The sequence below is a fragment of the Phycodurus eques genome, chromosome 19 (assembly GCF_024500275.1).
Source record: "Phycodurus eques isolate BA_2022a chromosome 19, UOR_Pequ_1.1, whole genome shotgun sequence".
Classification (NCBI taxonomy): domain Eukaryota; kingdom Metazoa; phylum Chordata; class Actinopteri; order Syngnathiformes; family Syngnathidae; genus Phycodurus; species Phycodurus eques.
This window is the reverse complement of record NC_084543.1, coordinates 13,289,796-13,317,626: the sequence shown is the minus strand read 5'-3', so window position 1 is coordinate 13,317,626 and position 27,831 is coordinate 13,289,796. Positions and strand designations below refer to the sequence as shown.

The 27,831-nt window shown below is 42.6% G+C and overlaps 1 protein-coding gene across 8 annotated transcripts in view; it reads right to left on the bottom strand.

Moving 5' to 3' along the window:
* Positions 1–27,831, bottom strand: part of cacna1g (calcium channel, voltage-dependent, T type, alpha 1G subunit) — a 197,386-nt gene that overhangs the window by 111,055 nt on the left and 58,500 nt on the right. For all 8 annotated transcript variants that reach the window (XM_061705394.1, XM_061705388.1, XM_061705395.1 and 5 more), the window contains exon 3: positions 13,276–13,373. In XM_061705394.1, the coding sequence (XP_061561378.1) occupies positions 13,276–13,373 (98 nt within the window). The remainder of the gene's footprint in view (positions 1–13,275; positions 13,374–27,831) is intronic.

Here is a 27,831-nt window from a genome sequence, read left to right as displayed (position 1 = left end):
TTGCTTTGCTCTCATCCAGTAACAACAGTCTTGTTTTTGTCTTTGGGAATTATCAGAATGTAAATCCATGTGAACAACCCAAACAATTACTGCAAACTTGTAGTGTCCATAAGATCACTTCATTTCTGGGGCATGGAGTAAAATTGATAACAAACAGGGTGATTACAGATTTGAATGTGGTGTAAACGATATGCATGTTGTTATGCTATATGCATGATTGATAAGGCTTTTGGCAAAGGTCAGACATTGTGGCGGAACAATTGGAAAAGGCTATTCTGGGCTGAGGATCATAAGACACAGAGCAGTGTGTTTGTCAGACCATATTAATCTCTTCTTGACAGCCACCAACCCATCACTCAGCATGGCTAAGGTCACCATTAAACTCATCGCCAAGATAGCATTTACCTCTCATTTTTTTAAACTGCCATTACTATTTTCCTTGTAGTCCAGTACCAGTTGATCAGAATCTAGCCAGGTTAGCTGTGTGGTGTCCAAAGTTGGATAGCAGTATGTTTTTCTTCATCTCAGACTAACGTTTGCATGACATGTGTAAGCATATAGATACAATACACAATGCTACAAACAAGGCCCAAAATGCCGAACATCAGCAAGTATTATGGTGGCCCTAAACCTTAAGGGTCCAAAGGCTCAATAGTGGACTGATGGAACAAATCTCGAGATTGATAGAGGTCCACTGTTTTATGGGTTGAAAATACTTACATCATAATGTTTTTTTCAATAGTGACATTTATGGCTGTGTCAGGTGAAAAAAAATGTGTCGGAAGAATCCATCTTTGCTAACTAGGACCAGTTGTGGTCGTGTGCAATTTACAGAAAATACCAGTACGCATGTTTGGAAATTAATCCCGGTGTGATCATTCTCTGTTTTAGTGATAACATATTATTGATTGGACTTTGCTTCAGAAATTTTCGTAACAATTTTATTAGGATGATGGCAAATGAAATCAATTACAATGAATCATTTCACAGTGGCTGGTAAAATGATTGCAATGCAGCAAGCAAGGCTTAAGGATTGCCATTTTTTATGTGTGACAAACAAGCACTGAACACCACCTTTATGAGGAGGTTGACCTCATCCCATGTGGACTGCTTTGGGATGCCAACAAATAAGGACAACGCTAGCCCATATCTCCTTTATTACTGCTGCTACTGACAGATTATGCAAGGTAGAAACTAGGACAAAGACCTTCCATCCATCAATTTTCTGTACCACTTATTCTCACTAGGGTCACGGGCGTGCTGGTGCCTATCCCAGCTATCTTCAGGTGAGAGGCAGGGTACACCCCGAACTGGTTGTCAGCCAATCGCAGGGCACACATCAACAAACAACCATTCACACACACATTCACACCTACGGGCAATTTAGAGTCTTCAATCAACCTACCATGCATGTTTTTGGGATGTGGGAGGAAACCGAAGAAAATCCACACAGGCACGGGGAGAACATGTAAACTCCACACAGGTGGGGCCGGGATTTGAACCCCGGTCCTTAGAACTGTGAGGCAGATGTGCTAACCAGTTGGTCACTGTGACCTGATCAACCAAATATTATTATTATAGCTGATCATGACAAGTATGATTGCATTTAAATTTGCTGACGTTTTAAAGTGGTTTCAAATTTCTTTACCACTACAATTTGATCCTAATTCTGGACTGTTAGTGCTATGGATGGGTTGCTTAAACAGTCTCATGTATTTAATGTCTTTGACATTGAAGGGCTTCCCATGGGCCCTCCACCTGTGGGAGGGGCCATAGGGGTCGGGTGCATTGTGAGCTGGGCGGTGACCAAAGGCAAGGACATTTGGCAATGCGATCCTCGGCTACAGAAGCTGGCTATAGGGACGTGGAATGTCACCTCTCTGGCAGGAAGGAGCCCAAGCTGGTGTGCGAGGTCGAGAAGTTCCGACTAGATATAGTCGGGCTCGCCTCCACACACAGCTTGGGCTCTGGTACCAGTCCTCTTCAGAGGGGTTGGACTCTCTTCCACTTTGGAGTTGCCCATAGTGAGAAGCGCCGGGCAGGTGTGGGTATACTTATTGTCCCCTGGCTCGACACCTGTACATTGGGGTTCAGCCCGGTGGGGAAAAGGGTAGCCTCCTTCCGTCTTTGGGTGGGGGGATGGGTCCTGACTGTTGTTTGCGCCTATGCACCAAACAGCAGTTCAGAGTACTGGAGTGCAGGAGAGCGCTCCTGCTGGGGACTCCATCGTTCCGCTGGGGAACTTCAATGATCACGTGGGCAATGACAGTGAGACCTGGAGGAGCGTGATTGGGAGGAACGCCCCCCCCCCCGATCAGAACCCGAGTGGTATTCTGTTATTGGACTTCTGTGCTCACCACAGATTGTCCATAACGAACATGATGTTCAAGCATAAGGGTGTCCACATGTGCACTTGGCACCAGGACACCCTAGGTCACAGTTCGATGATCGATTTTGTGGTCGTGTCATCTGACTTGCGGCCGCATGTCTTGCATACTCAGGTAAAGAGAGGGGCGGAGCTGTCAACTGATCACCACCTGGTGGTGAGTTGGCTCCGATGGTGGGGAAGATGCCAGTCTGACTCGGCAGGCCCAAATGTATTGTGAGGGTCTGCTGGGAACGTCTGGCAGAATCCCCTGTCAGAAGGAGTTTCAACTCCCAACGACGGCAGAACTTCACCCACGTTCCGGGGGAGGCGGGGGACATTGAGTCCGAGTGGACCATGTTCCGCGCCTCAATTGCCGACCGGAGCTGTGGCCATAAGGTAGTCGGTGGCTGTCGTGGAGGCAATCCCCGAACCCGTTGGTGGACATCAGCGGTCAGGGATGCCGTCAAGCTGAAGAAGGAGTCCTATTGGGGTTTTTTGGCCTGTGGGACTCCTGAGACAGCTGATGGGTACCGGCAGGCCAAGCGGAATGCATCTTTGGTGGTTGCTGTGGCAAAAACTTGGACGTGGGAGGAGAAGGCTTTGAGGAAATTCTGGTCCACCATCCGGGATCTCGGGAGGGGGAAGCAGTGCACCATCAACACTGTGTATAGTGGGGATGGGACACTGCTGACCTCGACTTGGGACATTGTGAGTCGGTGGGGACAATACTTTTAATACCTCCTCAATCCCACCAACACGCCTTCCCTTGAGAAAGCAGAGTCTGGGGTCTCTGAGGCGGGCTCTCCTATCTCTGGGGTTGAGGTCACTGAGGTGGTTAAAAAGCTCCTCGGTGGCAAGGCCCCGGGGGTGGATGAGATTCCCCCGGAGTTCCTAAAGACTCTGGATGTTGTGGAGCTGTCCTGGTTGACACGCCTGTGCAACATTGCATGGACATCTGGAACAGTGCCTCTGGATTGGCAGACTGGGGTGGTGGTCCCACTTTTTAAAAAGGTGGACCGGAGGGTGTGTTCCAATTACAGGGGGATCACACTCCTAAGCCTCCGTAAGAATGTCTATTGTTAGATTCAGGAGGAGCAGTGTGGTTTTCGTCTTGGCCGTGGAACAGTGAAACAGTTCTTCACCCTCGGCAGGGTCTTCGACAGAATTTTTCGGTGCAGCCGAGGCGTACAGGGGGTCCGGTTTGGGGACCTCAGTATTGCATCTCTGCTTTTTTCAGATGATGTGGTTCTCTTGGCTTCATCAAGCCGTGATCTCTAACTCTCACTGGAGCGATTCGCAGCTGAGTGTGAAGCGGCTGGGATAAGAATTAGCACCTCAAAATCTCAGACCATGGTCCTCAGTCTGAAACGGGTGGAGTGCCCTCTCCGGGTCGGGGATGAGATCCTGCCTCAAGTGGAGGAGATCAAGTATCTTGGGGTCTTGTTCACGAGTGAGCAAAGAATGGAACGGGAGATCGACAGGCGGATTGATGCAGCGTCTGCAGTGATGCGGACTTTGTATCGGTCCGTTGTGGTGAAGAAGGAGCTAAGCTGAAAGGCCACAAGATTGGCAGTGCAAAAGCGAGTATTGTCATTCCACTAAGCCGAAAGGCGAAGCTCTCAATTCACCGGTCGATCTACGTTCCTACCCTCACCTATGGTCACGAAATGTGGGTTGTGACCGAAAGAACAGGATCCCGGATACAAGCGGCCAAAATGAGTTTCTTCCGCAGGGTGTCCGGGCTCTCTCTTACAGATAGGGTGAGAAGCTCGGTCATCCGGGAGGGGTAGAGCCGCTGCTCCTCCGCATTGAGAGGAGTCAGATGAGGTGGCTCGGGCATCTGATTAGGACGGCTCCATGGTGAGGTTTTCTGGGCACGTTCCACCGGGATGAGACCCCGGGGACGACCCAGGACACGCTGGAGAGAGTATGTCTATCGGCTGGCCTGGGAACGCCTCAGGATCCCCTTGGAAGAGCTTGAGGAAGTGGCTGGGGAGAGGGAAGTCTGGGCGTCCCTGCTAAAGCTACTGCCCCCACGACCCGACCTCGGATATGCGGTAGAAAATGGATGGATGGATGGATGGATGGACATTTAAGTGCTTACAGTAAATAAAATCCCCTTTGGGAAAAAATTTTGATTTGTATAATATGCAACTGCACAATTAAAAAACAATTACTAAATATTGCAGTTGCGGTAGGCTGGCGACCAGTTGAGGGTATACCCCGCCTCTCACCCAAAGTAAGCTGGGATAGACTCCAGCTCACCTCTAACCCGTGTGAGGACAAGTTATACATAAAATGGATGGATGGATATATGTTGCCACATCACACTCATATCACATCTTTTTAACAGTGTGTTCTTGGATTTATTAAGATATTTAATTTTAAGAAGATACTACAGTCAAGCTAAAACCAGCTGTGGAAGGTGTTCTTGGCACATGAAATATTTAATAAAGTCTTTCAGCATCTTTCAAAATAGCAGGATTACACTGTGAAAGCATTTGCTTTGATCCACTGAAAACAATCGTATGCCTTCAAATAAGAAGTCTGTTCAAAGCAGACTCTCTTGTCAGCTGAAGTCAAGAGGGGATACAGGCCAAGAGTGAAAGCCCTGTGGCATTCTCTGAGCAGGGTACTATAGGTGTTTCTTGCAAGCTCTTTAATTATAGCACTGAGGGGAAAGTGATCAGTGTGGCAATAGAGAGAAGGCATGAGCACACTGGAAGCTAGGGAGGTAGATATTGCTGTCTTTGGATGTTTATCTGGGTGGACATCCATGTGCATGAACAAAGAAATTTTGTACACTACATACAGTGTATGTGATGTCCAAAAAGATGAGTTCCTACTATATTTCAGGGGCATGGAGTAAAATGTTATAACAGGGTGATTTCAGGTTTTAGCAGGGGGTAGAATATATGCATGTTTGTGATTGATAAGGCTTTGGGCAAAGGGCAAACATTGTGACTAAACAATGAGACAAGGCTATTCTGGGCGCAGGACCATAACACACAAAGCAGTGTTTGTGTCCAGTGATAATTATCTCTTCTTAATAGCCACCAGAAGTCAGAACTGCTAAGGTCACCATTAACCTCCTCACAAAGGTACTGTTTCTTCCAGCAGAACAACGCTTGTTCAGGTCAGACTCACACCCTTTTTTTCAGTCAAATTTACTGGTTGATTTGCAAATGTAAAAGTGAAGCCTTGCATTTAAAAACAAGAGTAGCGAGTTGGGTATCTTTTCACTATGTTAGTGGGACAATGGAATGCATTTCAGGAAATCCAATAAAATTGGTCAGTCCAATTATGACAAGTCACTCGACTATAAACACAAATAGTGCTTTCCCCAAATATGTCGAAATACCTGAAATAAACAAAATCTCTTTTTGGATCACATGTTTTCTCTATAATATTATACAACTGTTAATACTAACCCTACATCGGCGTTGTACCCTGAATTCGTACGTAGTCTATCAGTAGCCTACGCTTATGCTAAATACTTGAAAAACACTTGTTGAAAACAAATTTGATTTAAAAAAAGTTAGCATGACTGGAAATTGAATGTGCGGTCTTCTACCGCTCAACCACATATTGCCATTGGTAGCCTTGAAACATCCTATGTCCGAGGCCACCCTGTACTGAATTAATGTATGTTGCTCAACCATGTCACACGCAAAGTAGTGTAAGTAGGATTTATTGAGGCATTTTACTTGTGGAGGTTTTTGTGACTGGACCCCTTTGTTTCTTGTGTTCATACCATTTGAGTGCCATCATTTTGCAGAACTTATAAATGAGATGTTTAGGACCTACTGAAAAAAAAATGTTCCAGCAGATACTGGGAGCACGGACTGTAAAAGGACATTGCTGACCTGCAAATGCACACTAATAGCTTTTTATCAGCTGTGGTGGTGAGTAGCTCTGTCAAGTGCTCAACTTTAGTCAGCTATCATCTGACAGTTTTACCTCCAAACATTTAACATCAGCCCATATATATCTGGCATATGTCCACATAAGATATAAGCCTACACTTGAACTTGTATTAAGATGCAGCTACCGCAGTATGCATTTATTTTCTGATTGTCTAACAATGATTAGTACACGTCGTTTCTTTTAATAGCATTTACAATGCCTCTTTATCAACAGAGACACCTCACAGATTATTAATGCGTGCTGTCTTGGGGCTTGAAAAAGTAATAAATATCTAGTGGTTGAAAATGCATTGCTGATAACAGAGGAGGAGGGGTGAAATGTATATTATAATGTATGTAACGTTAACCAGAACTGATAGAAAAGTAACAGTCCTTCAAACACCCACCCCCTATATTTAAAGGATTCAGAAGTGAATCTCTGATGGCTGAAACATCAAAGATGATAGACTACACAACATATTGTAATTGAGGGTCCTTTTTGTGAGCTAAGAATACAATGTTAAGCTACACCACATGGCATACCAAACTAAAACTTGAGATGATGCTTCAAAATGATAAAAAGTGAAAGAATAAATTAACTGCTCCTAGTATGACATAAAATTAAACACAAAAACAAGTGTTACAAGTAATGTGATAACATTTTTACTTTTTACTATTAATTGCCACATGTGTAATTAGAAGATAACTACTGTGATATTAAAACCTATTAAAACAACATACAGTAATCCCTTACTGTATCACAGTACTTTAATGTGGCAGCAATGACTCATAAAGTTATCTGGGCTCTTATTCTTAGCAGAAAAAGAAACCTTGCTGAGTCACCACAATAAATCCCAATTGATACAAAGAACATTACTAAAAAGACACTAAAACACAAGCCAAAGTCAGCGTTTTATGGAATAAATCAGAATCATCAGAATCATCTTTATTTGCCAAGTATGTTAAAAACACACAAGGAATTTGTCTCCGGTAGTTGGAGCCGCTCTAGTACGGCTCTAGTACAGTCAATTGACAGAGAATAGTTTTGAGACATAAAGACATAAAAAAACACAGTCACTGAGCAATAAAAGGTTACCAGTAATGTGGTAATGCTGGTCCAATTTTATTTATTTTTTTAACAATTGTGCAAAAGGATGTAGAGCCCTCTAGCAATTAGAGCAGTTTGAAATGACTAATAGAACAATAGTCCAATGACCATTGTGAAAGTGTCCTTTTCAAATCTGTAGTAGAAGGTGTTCAAGTCGTCGGCGAGTCATTTATTATTCTTAGCTTTGGGGGTTGCTCGCTTGTAATTGGTTAGCGATTGTAAAGCATGCCAAGACTGATTTCAAGTCGTTAGCAGTAAACTGCTTTTCTTACTTTACTGCATAGTTTCTCTTTGCAATGTGAATTTCTTTAGTCAGCTGGTGTCTCGCATGATTATACAGGGCCCTATCCCCACTTCGATATGCATCCTCTTTAGCCTGTCGAAGTTGCTTAAGTTTGGCAGTGAACCACGGCTTGTTATTGAACGTGCAAAATGACTTTGACAAACACCTCTTCACAGAAACTGATATAGGATGTGACAGTGTCCGTATATTCATCCAGACTGCCAGCTGAATTCACAAATACCAACCTTAGCCCGAGAAATAGCTAATTCACACAAGGAACACAACAAGGAATGCTGTAACGTGACAATAAGGTACAACGAACTGGCGACCAGAAAGAATGAGACACGAGGTTAAATGCAAGGGGTACTTAAGGTAAACGAGGCACAGGGGGGAAGATGCTCTCAGGAGCAGGTGTGTACGAGACAGGGGGAAGACAACAACCAGAACACACACCCATGACAATAACAATATCAACAGGAACAAATCCAAGTAAAGATCAATGTTTAGCTTCATTTTCTACTACTACAGTACTGTAGTTAAAAAACATCACCACAATGAATTCAGGGTTCCCATAATGCTTTTCACTGACTACATTGCCAGAAACGTGAGTGTGAGGAACGGTGCCAGTGCTTAAGGCAGGAAATCGTCTGTTCACACCATGTCCAAACGAGCTGTTGATCATGTTTTCAAGCAGAGCACACCCGCCTTTAAAAGGCATGTGCTTGTGTAGAGTGTGTAGATGGTGAGCTCAAGGGGACAAATAAATATGTGCACCTCTCTAAAGTATCACATATTGGCATTTAATTGCATATATTAAACATATACATTTATATAACAGGCGGAACGGTGGACGACCGGTTAGAGCGTCAGCCTCACAGTTCTGAGGACAGGGGTTCAATCCCCGGCCCCGCCTGTGTGGAGTTTGCATGTTCTCCCTGTGCCTCTGTGACTCCGGTTTCCTCCCACATCCCAAAAACATGCATTAATTGGAGACTCTAAATTGACCGTAGGTGTGACTGTGAGTGCGAATGGTTGTTTGTGCCCTGCGATTGGCTGGCAACCAGTTCAGGGTGTACCCCGCCTCCTGCCCGATGATAGCTGGGATAGGCTCCAGCACGCCCGCGACCCTAGTGAGGAGAAGCGGCTCAGAAAATGGATGGATGGATGGATTTATATAACAATATAATAAATAATTGGTTACTATTTCATGGGTTTCAATTATTTCTGGGCTTTCCTGAAATATAGCCCCCGCGATAAACCCGAATCAGAATTATCTTTATTTTCCAAGTATGTCAAAAACACACGAGGAATTTCTCTCCAGTAGTTGGAGCCACTCAAGTATGACGACAGACAGCCATTTGACAAAAACCAAAAACAAAAAAAAACAGAGGTTTACTGGAATCCCTGAACATGGGATGTAGCAAGTATAGTAATGCTAGATAGATTGGGTCACTGCAGGATTCTTCTTTTTGAATTTGTATTCACTTACCTTTGAAAATATAAAGAAAAAGCTACGTACGTATGGAGTCAATCATTTCATGTTTGTTCGACTGCGTCCTTATGAGGTATACTGGCATCTGATGTGATGCCATGCATGACAGTTTGAAGTTTTGTGCAAGTTCCCCCCAAAATCTTGGTCAAATATCCAATGTTACGATCTTATGGGCATTCAAATTTTAGAGGTTCCATTCTCAAGTCAAAAAGGTTACTTCATTTGTACGCGTAACCAATTAGTTTTAATTTAAAGCGGGTGATGAGTGTGGGCTTCTTTCCGATGTGATCAATCTGTTTAAAAGATGTGATTTAGCGCTAGTTCACAAACACAATTGAGAATCTTGTCAAACTCTGTGGTTGTTGATGAAGTCTAAAAGGGCAAAGTCTTCCGTTGTCCTTTTTAGTGGTTTTCATAAGACAGTCAAGCGCTCAGTAAAAGCTGCCAGTGTCATAAATCTCGTCTAACATGCACGGAAATGAATTCATTCAGCATATAAAGTGGCAGTGTACTAAAATTGGGTAAGTGTGCCTCAAAATAGCTGAAGCTTAACTAACATCTCCACTGCAATTTATGATGGAAGTTTCTCCGGCGGCCTCGATTAGACAGCTCAGGGGATGAAAGCAGGACAGAAGATAGATATCAGCCACAGCAAAGGTACACGTGACCATTCAAACTAACATTTAACGCCACAGGGATACACTGCAGCATCCACACATTAATCATATATCTGTAATTGGTCCTAGGATGAGAAATGGCTAGATGCCAAGTGACCAAATGTGCAGTGGGTGTTTGGATGTGTGTGTTCCCTAATGGGTGGCAATGAACAACTATGATGGCCGTGACAGAAAAGAGTTTTTTGGGTGTTTACTGGAAAATAACAAACACACATACACCAACACACACAGGTAATATACTCATATACTTAAGGACCTATATTGAAATAAAACATGTGAAAGGTGGATCTCTGCCTAGGTACAAAACGTTTATGATTTATTTAAACATCCATCCATCTATTTTCTGAGCCGCTTCTCCTCACTAGAGCCTATCCCAGCTATCATCAGGCAGGAGGCGGGGTACACCCTGAACTGGTTGCCAGCCAATCGCAGGGCACATACAAACAAACAACCATCCGCACTCACATTCACACCTACGGGCAATTTAGAGTTGTCAATTAACCTACGATGCATGTTTTCGGGATGTGGGGGGAAAACCGGAGTGCTCGGAGAAAACCCACGCAAGCATGGGGAGAACATGCAAACTCCACACAGGTGGGACCGGGGCCTGTGTGGAGGTGGGACCCGGGGATTGAACCCCGGTCCTTAGAACTGTGAGGCAGATGCTCTAACCAGTGTCCACCGTGCCGCCTTATTTAAACAACCTACTGGAAAGATAATCTGTCTTAATTTCACTCTAAATGAGAAATGATGGGCAGAGGAACGTGAACATTTGGGGCTTTTTTGTTGTTTGCATAAGTGAAAGGAATAGGATAGTAGGCAGTTGGTGCATTTTCACCACTTGGAACAAGTGCAATACTTTGTGTCTGTGAGTGACTGCAGCTGTGACTTCCGTCTCTTCATAAAAGGTAGTCAGTTGGACAATTGCACATATGTGTAACTCTGTCCAAACCTAAAAACCTAAGAGAGCTACACTCAAACATAGTTATTTAAAAAAATAATAATAAAATAAAAAAATAAAAATAAAAACACAAAACCAAACACATTTCGTGTGTTTCCATTTGTGGAACTGAATACAGGTTGAGGAAGCTGGCTTTTTACCTTGACTCCTTTGTGTTCATTTGGTGAGCATTTATCGGTAACTTTCATTGTTTTGTTCCTTATTTCAAGTGTGGTATGACTACTACTACTACTAACTACTACTACTACCAATACTACTCGTAAAAATAATAAATAATAATTGTCAATCAGTGTGAATGTGAACGGTTGTTTGTCTATGTGCCCTGCGATTGACTGGACACCAGTCCACGGTACAGTGGTGGACTAATCATTGCAGGCAATTTCCTGGGCCCCCGACATTTCCATGGTCTGATCAATAAGTTGTCATGGATTTAAAGTAATTATTATTGCTTTATTCTTAATTCATGCACAATGGACTTCTCTATCTCACTGCGCATGTTCAGTCTTGATGAAAAAGGATGACAGCAAAATAAACTTGTTGGCATGGTTTTTGAGTATAGGTTACCAGAGTGTAGCGGAAGAGAGGAATGCAAACAGTTTTAATCGAAGTTACAAAAGGTTTGAACCTTTTTCACAGTGACGAATGTGCGTAACCGACAGCGACAACGCCAACAGCCAGACACTGCTGTATTATGTATAGCGTTGCACTCTGACAGTGCCATCCTAGGTGGATGCAGTAGTATTAAAGCGGTCAAATTGGTAAAATACATTACATTTTTAGGAAATTATTATACTTAAATGTGTCCATCAAGGGGGAGTTCTCTGATGTATACACACATGCCGGTAGGCAAGGAGAGAACCAGAGCAAAAGAGGTGCACAGAGTGCTGCACCACTTGAACTGGGGTGGTGGGGAGGATGCCTTGCTCAAGGGCGCCTTGACGGTCGCCAGCAACAACTAGTTGCCATTTTTACATTTTAGTCAGTTGTGGGACTAAAACCCATGTCCTCTGCCTCCAAAGTCCAAGTCCTTACAGACAAATTAAATGGTAAAATATTTATTGAATTAAAAATTTTATTAAATTATGGTTAAAAAAAAAAAGAAAATGTTGATTATTGTGCTTATTGTTTACAGTAAAAGCATTGATGTTCTTCACTTGTTCGATTTTAATCCTCAACAAGGATTTTGACTTTATGTAGCTCAGGAAATAGGAGAATTTGTTTCAAATTCATACTTTTAAGTTGATGATAAACATTAATACAAACAAATATTTGATAATAAATATTATTCACTGTACCATAAATGGTTATGGAACTAATAAGCTATCAGATAATTGCAATAGATTTCAGAAGACCTTGTGTTGAGGCGAAAATAAGTTTTATCAATGCAGTACACAGTGGTGGAGGGCCCCATGACTGGGTTTGCCATAGGCCGCCTGATTGACTAGCTATGGCCCTGCCAGAGTGTATCCTGCCTCTCGCCTAATACCAACAGATGGGTAAGTAATAAATAACAATAACTATTTTGATTAAGATTTTAAGAGGAAATCACTGATGCTGCTATGGTTCACTCGTCTAATTTCTGTTCAGGCACCCTGGGTACAGGGTGCCTGAACAGCTACTCAGTGTCTGTGTGAATATTAGTGTGAATATTTGTATGTATGTGCCCTGTGAATGACTGGACTGGCAACCAGTCCAGGGCTTAGTTGGTCTCTCACTTGAAGGGCTTAGTTGGTCTCTCAATTGACCCTGAACAGGATAATGCCTGGATCAGTCTCAGTCAGACACTGGCAACACTACACGACATATATTACGATATCACCGTATCCCGTCTTTTACGATCATGGTGCTACATCTTGAACATTTGCTAAATCAAATCTTGTGTCAACACGACTGAATACAACCGTGTGGAACCGTAGCTACGATGTGGCCCGCGACAAAAAGGAGTTTCACACCCCTGCTCTGAAGTTTTTGTTAACATTGGTTTGTGCGTGCAAAACGTTGAAAACCGCAAGCAAGGAAGGCGATGCGCCGTTGCGAGAAGCAATCTGACGTCAGGTGATATGTTGGAGGGTTTTCGATGTCATACTACACAGAAGATATCCAAAAACTCAAACACACAATACTTTACATTTTGGCGTCATAGGGTTATCGTAGTCATTGGTTGTGTATTGTGTTACACACTATACAAGGAGTTTGTCGTTCCTGACAAAATATGTCTGGCCCGATCTGGAAAATCGCCAACAACAGCAAATCGGGCCGATAATAGGGCTAAAACCCTGTAGTCTGATCCAGGCATAAGCAGTATAGAATGAATGGATGGATGGATTTCAAGCAGTGACTTTTAAAAGGTTTCTCTGGAATCTGTATCCACCATTATTTTGTTTCCTCTTCCGTCCCCACTATTGCACCAGTGTTTCTTCAGTTTAAACATTTATGAGTAGATGTAATTTTATTGATTTCTTCCTCGCCACCAACACTTACTTGGCACTCTGTTGATAGCCCTCAGTGGCCTCAGCACTCGGACTGTCCTCACTGCTGAAAAGCTGACGTTCTGCAGGTTGAGGGAATACTCCAACATCCTGCAACATGTAGAGAAAATAAGAAAATGAGAATTACAATACAATACATGAAGATGACTCCATTGGAATTTTAGCTCACTGGGCAGATGACGGAGTCAACTCTAGTCAACTCATCTTACAAATCAATAAGTGAACCCCCCCCCAAAAAATAAAAAATAAAACATGATAAATCTTGCGATGTATAATGATAAATACGTAACCACTACAAAAATACAAACTGATCTGAACCGATCTGACAGAGAAACTTGGTTTCACACTACAGCTTCTTAGCACTACATACAAATACAAATTACAGTATGTTCAAATATCATATACCAATTTAAAAGATATTCATGATTTTCATGATCATTTTGTCTCTTGATTTGTTTTTGGTTGACTTTGGGCAGGGCAGATACTGTGTACAAATAAGTATTTACACTCACATTCATACCTAAGGACAATTAAGACTCTTCAATTAACTTGCATGTTTTTCAAATGTTGGAGAAAAAAAACAAGCACAAGGAGAGCATGGAAACTCCACACATGAAGCACAGAGCCCAGATTCGAACCCACAACCTCTGAACTGTGAATAGGACACTCAAACAGGCAACCACTGAGCTGACAGAAAAAAATATATATATATGATTTAAGTTGTTTTTTGTTTATTAGGGTGTGAGTACACGGGCATCGGGAATTTTTGGAACTTGTAATTAAATATTGAAAAAAAGAAAAGTTGGTAAAAAATAACCTCCTCTGACAGGACATCATTGCGATGTTATTTAACCAACGATGTACTGTGTACGTTACAAAATACTCTCCCACTATTACTGGGCTAATAGTAATTGATGACCTAATGAGCCAAATCATATCTACATTCTTGCGTTCGGAGACAAATGCAATGCATGTGTTCTGGCAAACAATATCCTTTGATTCCGAAGCTCAATGGAGCGCGACAGCAGTGCATGTGTTTGCGCTTGTAAATGGAGCGCAGCACACACGCAATGTTTGCGGGCCTGATAAACACGCATGTATTCACCCGCACGCTTGGACAATCAGCCTTCAGAAGCAGAGGGATGCGTGCACGCATCCCAATGGGGTCGTCGATAGAGGAGAGGAGAAACATGGCGTCAGCAGCAGACAAAAGAGCTACCTGAGATGAGTCTGGCTCAGAGCTTGGAGACTCCTAACAGTATTTGCAGCAGCTCCTTGAAGGCTCACAGTAGGTGATGAGAGGTTAGAAGGACAGAGATCAAGAGCACTGAGGAATGTTTTGTGTGTCTGTGTGTGTGAGTGTGCATGCATGTGTGTGTGTGTGTGTGTGTGTGTCTTGATCAGACTTTGTCATTGTCTCTTCTTGCACTGTGGAGCATATGTGGAGCACATGTGCAGCTTGACGGCAAGTTTATCTGTCCATAAATGTACAACACATGCAAGCGGCGTAAGTGCACTTGCATGTGTGTGTGGTTGTGTGCACTAGAAACTTCTGTATTGAAATGATGAATGTGATTGTCCTCTTGCAAGCCCTTCATGATGCATGCCACTTAGATACATCATTGACCAATGCCTAGAGACCAGGCAGGGAAGGTAAACATAGTGAACATCCACACCAGTTCAAAGCAAGTACATTTTAGCATGTTGTTGTTCTGTAACTGGAATAATTAGTCACATTTAGGTTGAAAACAAATTCACTAGCACTTTTAAAAAATAATTACACCAACAAAATTCAAAAATAAAATCTAGAACCTGAAGAAAATCTAATTAACATTAAAGGTTTGAAACACAAAAGAGTTCTGAGGTCCACTGATGTTTTTATCCATTTCTACATACATCATCTTCTGCTTAACCAGGGTCAGGTTTCAGGGGCATCAGAATTAGTAGAGAAGCTCAGACTTCCCCCTCCTCAGCCACTTTGTCCAGCTCTTCCAGGGGAATCCCAAGGTGTTTCCAGGCCAGCCGCGAGACGTAGTCTCTTTGGCGTTTCCTGGGTCATCCCCGGGAACCTCTCCAGGTAGGGCTTGGCCAAAACACCTCACCAGAGAGGCGTATTTGGGGCATCCTAACCAGCCACCACATCTGGGTCCTCTCAATGTGGAGTAGCAGTAGCTCCACTCTGAGTTCCTTCCGGATGAGGGTGCGGGAAAAAGTAATTTCAGTCCCTTGTATCTGCAATCTCTTTCTTTTGGTAACAACCTACAACTCATGACCATTGGTGAGGGTGGGAACGTAGATCAACCGGTAAATCAAGAGATTCGCCTTTCGGCTCAGCTCTTTCCACACGACGACACATCGGTCACTGCAGACACTACGCCAATCCATCTGTCCATCTCCTGCTCCATTATTCCCTCACTTGTGACTAAAACCCCAATATACTTGATCTACTCTACCTGGGGCAGGATCTCATCCCCAACCTGGAGAGGGCACTCCACCGTTTTCAGACTGAGTTCCATGGTCTCAGATTTGGAGATGCTGATTCTCATCCCAACCGTGAATCAGACTCAGCTGCGAACCGCTCCAGTGAGAGTTGAAGATCGCAGCTTGATGAAGGCAATAAAACCTAAAAGGTTCGGTAAAAAGCAGAGATACATCGCAGAATGCATCAAACGAGAACCCCTCAATGCCTTGGATGCACATATAAATTCTGTCTTTAAAGGTTCTTCTTCTTTTCCTTTCGGCTTGTCCCTTTTGGGGTCGCCACAGCGCGTCATCCTTTTCCATGAAAGCCTATCTCCTGCATCCTCCTCTCCAACACCAACTGCCCTCACGACATCCATCAACGTTCTCTTTGGTCTTCCTCTAGCTCTCTCGCCTGGCAGCTCCATCCTCATCATCCTTCTACCAATATACTCACTATTTCTCCTCAGGACGTGTCCAAACCATCGTAGTCTGTTCTCTCTAACTTTCTCTCCAAAACATCGAACCTTGGCTGTACCTCTGATGAGCTCATTTCGAATTTCATCCAACCTGGTAACTCCGAGAGTGGACCTCAACATCTTCATTTCCGCCACCTCCAGCTCTGCTTCCTGTTGTCTCTTCAGTGCCACTGTCTCTAATCCGTACATCATGGCTGGCCTCACCACTGTTTTATAAACTTTTCCCTTCATCCTAGCCGAGACTCTTCTGTCACACAACACACCTGACACCTTCGTCCACCCGTTCCAACCTGCTTGGACCCGTTTCTTCACTTCCTGACCACACTCACCTTTGCTCTGGACGGTTGACCCCAAGTATGTAAAGTCCTCCACCCTTGCTATCTCTTCTCCCTCTAGCCTCACTCTTTCCCCACCACCTCTCTCATTCATGCACATATATTCTGACTTACTTCGGCTAATCTCCATTCCTCTCCTTTCCAGTGCATGCCTCCATCTTTCTAACTGTTCCTCCACCTGCTCCCTGCTTTCCCTGCAGATTACATTGTCATCTACAAACATCATGGTCCACGGGGATTCCAGTCAAACCTCATCTGTCAGTCTATCCACCACCACTGCAAACAGGAAGGGGCTCAGGGCTGATCCCTGATGCAGTCCCACCTCCACCTTAAATTTGTCTGTCACACCTACAGCACACACCACTGTTCTGCTGCCCTCGTACATGTCCCGTATTATTCTAACATACTTCTCTGCCACTCTACACTTCTGCATGCACTACCACAGTTCCTCTCTGGGTACTCCGCCATAGGCTTTCTCTTGATCTACAAAGACACAATGTAGCTCTTTCTGACCTTCTCTGTACTGTTCCATCAACATGCTCAAGACATATAATGCATCTGTGGTACTCTTTCTAGGCATGAAACCATACTGTTGCTCGCAAATACTCACTTCTGTCCTGAGTCTAGCCTCCACTACTCTTTCTCATAACTTCATTGTGTGGCTCATCAACTTTATTCCTCTATAGTTCCCACAGCGCTGCACATCACCCTTGTTCTTAAAAATGGGCACCAGCACACATTTCCTCCATTCCTCAGGCATCTTCTCACCCGCTAGAATTCTATTGAACCAGCTGGTACAAAACTCCACAACCACCTCTCCTAGATGCATCCATACCTCCACAGGAATGTCATCAGTACCCACTGCCTTTCCATGTTTCATCCTCTTTAATGCCTTTCTAACTTCCCCCTTACTAATCATTGCCACTTCCTGGTCCACCACACTTGCCTCTTCTACTCTCCCTTCTCTCTCATTTTCCTCATGCATCAACTCCTCAAAGTATTCTTTCCATCTAGCTAGCACACTACTGGCACCAGTCAACATATTTCGATCTCTATCCTTAATCACATTAACCTGCTGCAGATCGTTCCCATTTCTATCCCTCTGTCTGGCCAACCTGTTTAGATCCTTTTCTCCTTCTTTAGTGTCAAACCTGATCAGTAAACTCCTTCAGATTACATCATCTGCACAAGATGTAATCCACCTTCGTGCTTCTACCTCTTGTACGTATCCCCTATGTTCGTGCCTCTTCTGGAAAAAAGTGTTCACAGCCATTTCCATCCTTTTTGCAAAGTCTACCACCATCTGTCCCTCCATGTTCCTTTCCTGGATGCTGTAATTAGCCATCACTTCTTCGTCACCCCTGTTTCCTTCACCAATATGTCCATTACAATCTGCACCAATCACAACTCGCTCTCTGTCTGGGATGCTCGGAACTACTTCGTCAAGCTCCTTCCAGAATTTCTCTTTCACCTCTAGGGCACATCCTACCTGTGGCGCATAGCCACTAATCACATTATACATAACACCCTCACGTTCAAGTTTCAGCCTCATCACTTAATGTGATACTCTTTTCACTTCCAAAACATTCTTAGCCAACTCTTAGCGGCAGTGGCGGACGTTGTTAACCTGGGCCACGACCGATCTGGTATGGAATTATTTGGATGAACGCTCATATTTGTTTGGCAAAGTTTGAAGCCAGATGCCCTTCCTGAAGCAACCCTCTGCATTTATCCGGGCATGGGACCGGCATACAGTTTGCACTGGCTTGTGCCCCCCATAGGGCTGCATTCTGTCTTTAAAGTTATGAGCAGAATAAGTGACAAAGGGCAGCCTTGGTGGAGTCCAAATAAATCCGACTTACTGCTTCGGAAGCTGGTCGCACAGGAATCGAACAGCCTGTATCATGGGGTCCGGTAACCCATACTCCCAAAGCACCCCCCACAGAACTCCCTGAGGGCCACGGTCAAACGCCTTCTCCAAGTCCGTAAAACATTGATGTTTTGTTTTTGTTAATTGATAAAATGTTATATGTCTCTGGAAAACAATTTTGTGGATGTGAACCTCAAATTTAATGACTGAAAAGGGATGGCCTTAGAAAGTTCGTACCTGAGACTAATGCTGTGTGAGATTACAATCATAGAAAACCGCAGGCAAAATGTGTAGTAAAGTATCTGCTTAGGAATTGTGAGGAATTTATTTTCTATTTATTTTAAACTCCAATATAAAATCTAAAGTTTAATGCAGCAACAAATCGAGAGCAATATTTGTACGATTCTATAATTGGTCACACATTAACATTACTTTACCAAACAAACCTTAGAATTAGATGATGAATGACTCATTTTCAAAGAAAATAGTCAGTTAGGACATTGGCTACCCCTGTAAGTAGTGCCTGATGATGTTTGGTGTACTTAAACAAAACTCCTTAGTTGTGTGCTAAAGAAATGACGCAAATGACAGAAAGTTGTGCACTGATCATGTTGATCGTACTGATGGAGGGGAGTGCGATGAGGAGTGGCTGGCAAGGCTGACAGAAATGAGTTTGCGTGCAGAAAACTCCCAACTTCAGCCAAAGAAGCAGTTCCACACAGTTGAGGTTGAGGATAAAAGGCAAGGTTTAGCATCTTGTCATTCATACTAATTGGATACTTATGCGCACTGCTTAATGTGAAGAGATCCTTGCAAGGACAAACTCAGGAAAATGTAATGAGATCCAAATAAATCATGCGATGAAAGGTGCTGGAAGACATGAAGCCTGCACGCACGCATGCGCACACACACACACCCACACACATCCACGCACACACACACACACACACACACAAACATATACACACAAACGTGCACAGACATGCACGTGTGCACACACACGCACACCCACACACACAAGAAAATACAGTAGAGTACTCCCAAAGTATTGGAAGAGTGAGCCAATTTCTTATTTTTTACTGTACTTGTCTGCATGAAAACATCAATATGAGACAAGAAATCAATATTTTATTATCAGGCATTTATAGTATGGCTGGATCCGATTCATAACTTAGCACCTTTTGTTTCAACCTGCATGTCTTTTGGTGTCCAGGAGTGTCCTATTTCATTGATTATTCAAACAATAAATGACACTGGATGTCGAAGCTCGGACTTTGATTTAGGTTGTGTCTGTGATATTTCATTTATACTCGTTAGAGATGTAACCAACACAAAAACAAGAGAGCTGTTGATGGGTGATAAACAAGAATTTGTGAAGATTAAATGAAATTGAAAGGAAATGGAAGGTCAATCAGAGCCATTGCACAAATACTGGCCACAAGATGTATAAGCATCTGGAATGGCGTGAAGAAGGGAAGAAAAAACACTGGCATACCAAATATTGAATGGGTAGACCAAAGAAAACAAAAGCTGTTGATGACAGAATCATTTTGAGAGCAGTTAAACTGTTGGCGACAAGAACAACAATCTCCAGAGGGAAGGAGTTCTGTTCACAGAAGACTATGAACAAAAGTGGCTTCACTAGGAGATGTGAATATGCCAAAAAGTACAGAGATGCGACACAAAAGTTACATTTTATCGACAGATGACACAGAAATAAACGTTTCCTAAAATGATGGAAGGAAAGGATCTGCTCATGATTCCAAAGATGCAGGTTCTTCTGTGAAACTCAGTGGAGGTAATGTCACAGCTTGGGTTTGCATTAATTATTCTGGGACGGGCTCATTAATCTTCATTGATGTAACACATGATGGCAGCAGTAAAATGAACTCAGAAGTCTGGAGAAACATTTTGACTGCCAATTCAAAGAAAAAGTCAACCAAACTGATCCAAACTGGTGATCCGTTATCATGCGGCAAGTTCACTGGGGGCAATAAGTGAAATATTTAAAAGTTAAACACCAGACCCTATAGAGCATACATTTTACCAGCTAAAGAGAAGACTGAAAGGAGAAACTAGTTGTGCATTAGATGCACGCTACAACAAAAATAAAGAAAGCCTCACTGTTCCAATGCATTTCGAGAGGAGTGTAGCTGAGTGTGTAGGCTGCAGAGCGTGAACACGTCCCAATATGTGGTGCAAGACACACTTCGGAAAAAACAAAGGCAACAAGGGCTGGAACACACTTAATGAAAGTAACCACACACATGGACAAATAGACAAAGTGCAGATCAGAAGTGTTTCACAGTTCATGCTTAACCTCACTAGTCCTTTTTTTTTTGTCTTGTCTATCTAGTTTTAACTTACACTCACATTATTTTGGCGATAAAGAAGAATTATTTATTTTTTTGTCAATTGTAGTAGGAACGAGTCACTAGAGGGACTAATACATAACAAAAATATAAACGCACCATGACTTATGGTAGAGAACTAACAATCAGTTCATTTGCAACAGCTATGGTGGACATTCTTGCAGGTCAGCATGCCAAATGCACGCTCCCTCAAAACCTGCAACATTTGTGGTAATGTGTAGTAAAACTGCACATTTTAGAGTGGCCTTTATTGCGGGCAATCGAAGGCACACCTGTGCCAAAAATCATGCTATCTCATCAGCATCTTGATATGCCACAACTGTGGAAGTAGAAGTGCTCACTAACTCAGATTTTTCACTTTAGATCTTTCACTTTAGATTTTTGAATCACATTTGAGCAAAGCATTTTGTGTACATAGAAAAAGTCAGAGATCTTTGAGTCCAGCTCATGAAAAACAAAAGTTCTGTGTTTATCTTTTTGTTCAGTATAAATTACTCAAATATGTCAAATGCTCTCAAAGTATCTAAATGGATAAAATAAAATTTAAATGTGTTCATTAAAACATAGAAATTAACCCCATATCGTGATAGAGGTCTTAAAAATTTGCCAAACCACTGTCTATGTTGAAGTCATAACATATGAAAGCTGTTGATCTTGTTACAATGATGACAAAACAAAAGCTAATTTTTTCGTGTGGTTGGTATGGATTAACACATAAAATGTTTTTGAGGAGAGTGTAGCTCACAACTGTCAAACTGCTGGCCCGGGGACCAGAAAGCGAAAAAGCGAAAGCAAATCAAAATAGCTAATTGTGTAGTATTGTAATAACGTTGACATATCGCAAGCATTTTTTGTTACCAAACCCCCTTTGAAAAGAAATGTACTAGTTGAAAAATGTTTCATAGGCTTCAGATTTTAAAAGTAGTTATTCATCAATGTGTCGTGCAATTATATGAGGTGATAATTCCTTTATATGGGTTCACAGTCATACCGGCCCTCAGAAGGAAGCCGTAATTACGATGTGGCCTGTGACAAAAATGAGTTTGACACCCCTGGTGTAGCTGCACGCTAAGATCACACAATGTTTATTTCAAGACATGATGTAATAACTGATGATTTCATTTCGTGTTTAAGAGCTTCTTTTTCTTCTTACCATGCCTTTGTTGATTAGCAAATTCACTGCACTTAATTTGTCTTTACCAGAGTATCTGAAAGGGTATTTGGACTCCATCTATGGAAGAGCACTCAAGCAATGAAAGAAAAATACTGAATGAATTCAACACATTTTTTGGGGGGCAAAATATGACTGTAAAGTGGTGCAAAACTGCATTATGCCTGATGTCATGCTATACATTAGTACTTCATATCCTGATAGAAAGTTTTCATTATCAGTTGTCATGTGTCATCACAGCGTGAGTTTTTTTTTTTTTTTTCTTTCGTTTAATTGTACAGCGCATCACTTCTTTTTACACCAACAGGGATAATAGCTAAAATGTTTGTTAATATGTCTTCCCTCTCTTTTTAAATGCTCCACACTCGTCAAGCATCACCTGGATGAAGAATTTTATTTAGTTTTATTGTACAGTAATTAACTTCTTTTTACACTCGCATAACATAACATTTGCATTTATTTTGTTTTTACTGTTAATAAGGTTTTTACAAATGCAACAATTTGACCCTGGAACCGATTCACTCCATATGTATTAGTTTAAACTGAAAAATTATGTTTTTCTGTCAACTTTTGCATACCTTTAACAACCATATCAATGCCTTTTTATCATCATTTACAGTAAGTGTCATCCAAACTGTCATTGCTGTTGGACTAATTGAACAGGCTTTCCACTGCAGATGTAATATCCTGTCATTTGTACACCAACTCGGAACTCACCTCTCACCTGTCCTTCCCTGTGATTTTGCCCTAGTCACATAATGTTTTCACCATATTCACCTCCACGACTGACAGCCAATCTGTCAGACTAGAGACATGCCTCAGCAAATGAAAGGTAAATGATGGTAATTTCTTTGACATTGTTTGACGAGGAAAGTAATAATTGTGGCACCCATCACTGTGTAACATCCATTCATCCATCCATTGCATTTACTGCTTGTCCTCAATAGATTGCTATTCTCTGAGCCGATCCCATCTGACTTTGGTCGAGAGGCCGCGTATACCCGAGACTGGTTGTGAGCCAATCGCAGAGAACATACAAACAAGAAACCATTCAGAATCACATTCACACCTATGGACAATTTAAAATCTACAATTCACCTAAGATGCATGTTTTTGGAATATGTAAGGAAGCGGGAGTACCCGGAAAACACCCACGCAAACCTCAGAACTGTGAGGCAGACGCGTTAACCACTAGGACACCCTGCTGCCCACTCTGCAGCACATGTATCAAAATTATATTTAAAATAATATTAGCTATAATATTTGCACACTGATTGAGGAGTATCTGTAACATTTGCACAACCAACATTGTCCCAGATGATCGCACTACTCGTCACTTTAAACCGCATACACTCCTTGAAGTCTCAGCGCCCTTTGCACAATGGTCATTGCACCGGACTATTGCAATATTAGTCGTTCAAACTGCTCTAAGTGCTAGAGGATTCTGCATCTTTTTGCACAATTGTTTTTTGTCAATGTCTTTATGTCCCCAAAGTGTTCTGTAAATTGACTGTCTGTTGTACTAGAGCGGCTCCAACTACCGGAGACAAATTCCTTGTGTGTTTTGGACATACTTGGCAAATAAAGATGATTCTGATTCTGATATTGTGGCTGGTGGGTGTACTGTATATATTACATCAAACAATATATGAACAGTCCAGGTCAATGCATAAATGTTAAAAAGCATGATAATGTGAAAGTAAGTGTATGTCTAGTCACTTAGCAGAAGTGGAGGAATGAAGAGCCACGGGGAAAAGACAGATGGAGTGTTTTCATGCTGAATCTGATTGAAAGCCTCTCATCAGCAACACGTTCCACTAGCAACCCACTCCAATGCTTATCTGCTCATATTATCCGCCATTATGGTGAACAACTCTTCTTTTCTAGCAACAGACTGACATTGTTTTATATTTAACTATTGGAGGCTGGATAGAGAGGACAAAGGTGTTGACTTACTTGAAGTGGGCGAATAGTAATATAGCTTGTTGGTGAACCATGAAGCAGTGCATGTTAATTGCATCAGAATTTCAATTCCCTATCATTGTATAACACTGTTTATGAGTACGAAAAACATTCCATTCTAATAACTGATGTTCAATATGTTGTGCTTCACCCCAACATTCTTTTTTTCATTTATTATGCTTACAATACCAAATATGTCGGGACACTGTCAATCCAGCCACCTTCTCTACCAGTGGAGGAGGTGGAGCCTATTCCCGTTGACTTTGGACAAAAGATGGACTAGACGCTGGATTTTCCCTCACTTTACTACGGCGTTAGTGTAGGTTGGTGTTAGACATTCCGATTTACGTACAAATCACAAGCAGAATCAGCTTTATTGGCCAAGTATAAAACACACAAAGAATTTGTCTCCGGTAGCTGGAGCCCCTCGAGTATGACAACAAAGAGCCACTATGACAAAATATACATTTAGGACATAACAAAACACATGCATGGAGAGTTATTGAGCAAGGAAAGTGTACCGCTAGTGTGGTGATAATGGCATTCTGGTTATTTCGCCGTTGTAGGAACTGAATTGCCTTGTAAACCAAGGATCCCCTGTATTAGTGTTGTAACACTCGAGACCGGGCTTGGTTTTGAGACCATAATTTGAAGGTCTTGGTCTTCTTAATTATGTAAAGCACTTGGAGTTACCTTGTGTATGAAATGAGCTATATAGATAAATTTGCTTTGCTTCGCTTTTGTTTCTCTCGGACTCAACTCCCAAAAGCCTTGGTCTTGACTCGGTCATGGACTGGCAGGGCTCGGGATTTTCCTTTGAAACCAGTCGAGACCAGAACTGATCTGCGATTCGTCAACTTTATCAATGTGATAAAAAGGAGCAGCACTGGACCTTCAGTTCATGTGTTACTGACCCCCCACGCCCGCCGTAATGACTGCAACCTTTGCGGTGTTGTGACTGACTGAGAGCTCTTACAAAGATTGCAATGCATAATTACTCATGTAGAGTTATTTTATGATTAGCAAGAACAAAATGCTTTTTATTGCCATGTTAGTTGGATACATTACGGCAAAATCACCATTGTCTTGGAATGTTGTTGTTTTGGTTTTTGTTTTTTACTCTGAGATTCTGCTTTTTAATTTGAGTTCAGTCCTAGGTCAATTTTGCTAGACCCATTTAAAAATTAATATTCTTTTCATGGAAAGTTCCACACTAATGATGAATAAAATTATCATTTCATTATGGAGTGAAAAAATAGGAGTGTTTCTATATACTGTCAATGGCCTATTCCTGACCTATCGCACTGATAATCTACAGCCAATCTTATGACCTTCTTGTACTTGGAAGACAATCCTGCTAATGTAGGAGAACCCAGGAAATGAAACTGCAGCAGTCCTGTCATGACGTTGTCTTTGTGCAGCCCACATAGTGAGGGAAGGGGGTGGCTGTTTGGCAGCAAATGCTTTTGTTTCACAACCATCATTGTTCATCAATGCCGTATCCTTGTCTGTGTCTTTATACTCTCTCTCCTCTTGACTACATCATGACTTGTTCACAAACTCTCTCCAACTGTCATATTATCTCTGTTTTTCCCCCGCGACCCGACCTCGGATAAGCGGTAGAAGATGGATGGATGGTAAACAATTGTAGAAGGAAAATGCTAATTATGCATATTGTCTGATTTGAACTACTTCCAATAAACTGTAGCGTGAACGTCAGTACATATATAAAAAAAAAAGGATGAATCTAAAATCAAACCTAACATAAACATACTGCAAAATAGCTGCAACAGAGCCATACCACAAGATTGGCAGTGCAAAAGCGGGTACTGTCATTCCACTAAGAGTGGCTGCAGAATGCATTAACATAAAACCTTCTGGGCCTTTCCAATTGGGTACCTGTTCAGTATCAAATGGGAAAGCGATTGGCTTGTGAAGAAAGTGGAGAATTTAGCAGCTAAAGTAAGTCAATCACAGGGCAAACAACCTTTTACACCAACTTCAGTTAACATAAGAAGCATGTTTCTGGAATGGGGAAGAAAGCCGAAAGACCTGGAAAAAAAAAAACGCAATTGCATCTCTGCTTTTTGCAGATGATGTGGTTCTGTTGGCTTCATCAAGCCATGATCTCCAACGCTCACTGGAGTGGTTCGCAGCCGAGTATGAACCGGCTGGGATGAGAATCAGCACCTCCAAATCTGAGCCCATGGTCCTCAGTCAGAAAAGGGTGGCGTGCCCTCTCCAGGTCGGGGATGAGGTCCTGCCCCAAGTGGAGTTCAAGTATCTTGGGGTCTTGTTCACGAGTGAGGGAAGAATGGAACAGGAGATCGACAGGCGGTGCAGTGTCAGCAGTGATGCGGACTTTCTATAGATCCGTTGTGGTAAAGAAGGAGTTAAGCCAAAAGGCAAAGCTCTCAATTCACCGGTTAATCTACGTTCCTACCCTCACCTATGGTCACGAGCTGTGGGTCGTGACCGAAAGAAGAAGATCCCAGATACAAAGGGCCGAAATCAGTTTCGTCCGCAGGGTGTCCAGGCTCTCCCTTAGAGATAGGGTGAGAAGCTCGGTCATCCGGGAGGATCTCAGAGTAGATCCGCAGCTCCACCACATCGAGAGGAGCCAGATGAGGTGGCTGGGGCATCTGATTCGGATACCTCCCGGTCGCCTCCCTGGTGAGGTGTTTCATGCACGTCCCACCGGGAGGAGACCCCGGGGACAACCCAGGACACGCTGGAGAGACTATGTCTCTCAGCTGGCCTGGGAATGTCTCGGGATCCCCCCGGAAGAGCTGGATGAAGTGTCTGGGGAGAGGGAAGTCTGGGTGCTAAAGGTACTGCCCCTGCGACCCGACCTCGGATAATCGGTAGAAAATGGATGGATGGAAAAAAACGCAAGCACAGTGAAAACATGCAAACTCCACAGATGTTCCAACGAAGATTCCAACCCAGATATCCTGACTGAGACAGACATGCCAACCACTCTTGCTGTATCATGTATTTTGTCAAAATATTTGAAAATAACTGCAAATAAATGACGTTAAAACAACCTTCTAGCAAGTTCTCAGCCTTTCTCATCCAGTATCTTGCTCCTTTCATTTGATTTTCTCAGTCCCTTCAGATTATGCATGCACCAAACACGGCTGGAGCGGATACATACAGCATCAATAAATCAGTGAAAAGAAACAAGAGCCAAAAGAAGAACATACTCAGGGTCAGGTTCAATGCATTGCACTCGTATAATGGTTCTATATCCCGGGTTGGAAAGTAGGATGTGTTCAATCCGTCAAGCTTTTTTAAAAGGTGCTAAGCTTGCATTTTAAACCTCAATACCTCAATTGTGACAAATTATCACATCACAGCGATTCAGTGTCAAACATTGTACTTTTTAGATTTTGTATCATTTGTATTGGGTTAACTAACTAACAACACAAGAAGCAACTGAGTAGCTAAACAATGACATGCCATGCAGCAGCTTTATCAGAACTAGGATTTCTTTCATTCAAAGAATAGCAAAGAATGGCACAGGTGGCTTTTTTTTCCTTCTCTTTACTAAAAGCTCTTACTTAAGCTGTTCCTTTTGGGACAGCCATTGCCGATTGTTTAAGAACAACGAGCACTTCTTTACCTTCTTTACCTCTGATTAATTATTTTAAAGTTAGTGCGAATGGTTGTTTGTTTGTATGTGCCCTGTGATTGGCTGGCAACCAGTCCAGGGTGTACCCCGCCTCCTGCCCGATGACAGCTGGGATAGGCTCCAGCATGCCCGCGACCCTCGTGATGAGAAGCGGCTCAGAAAATGGATGGATGGATGTTTCTTTAAGGTGTATTTCCATGGTGTATTTCCATGGTGCACAGGGCATTTTGCACAGACTTTAAACCTTTTTTCACTTAAAAACTTT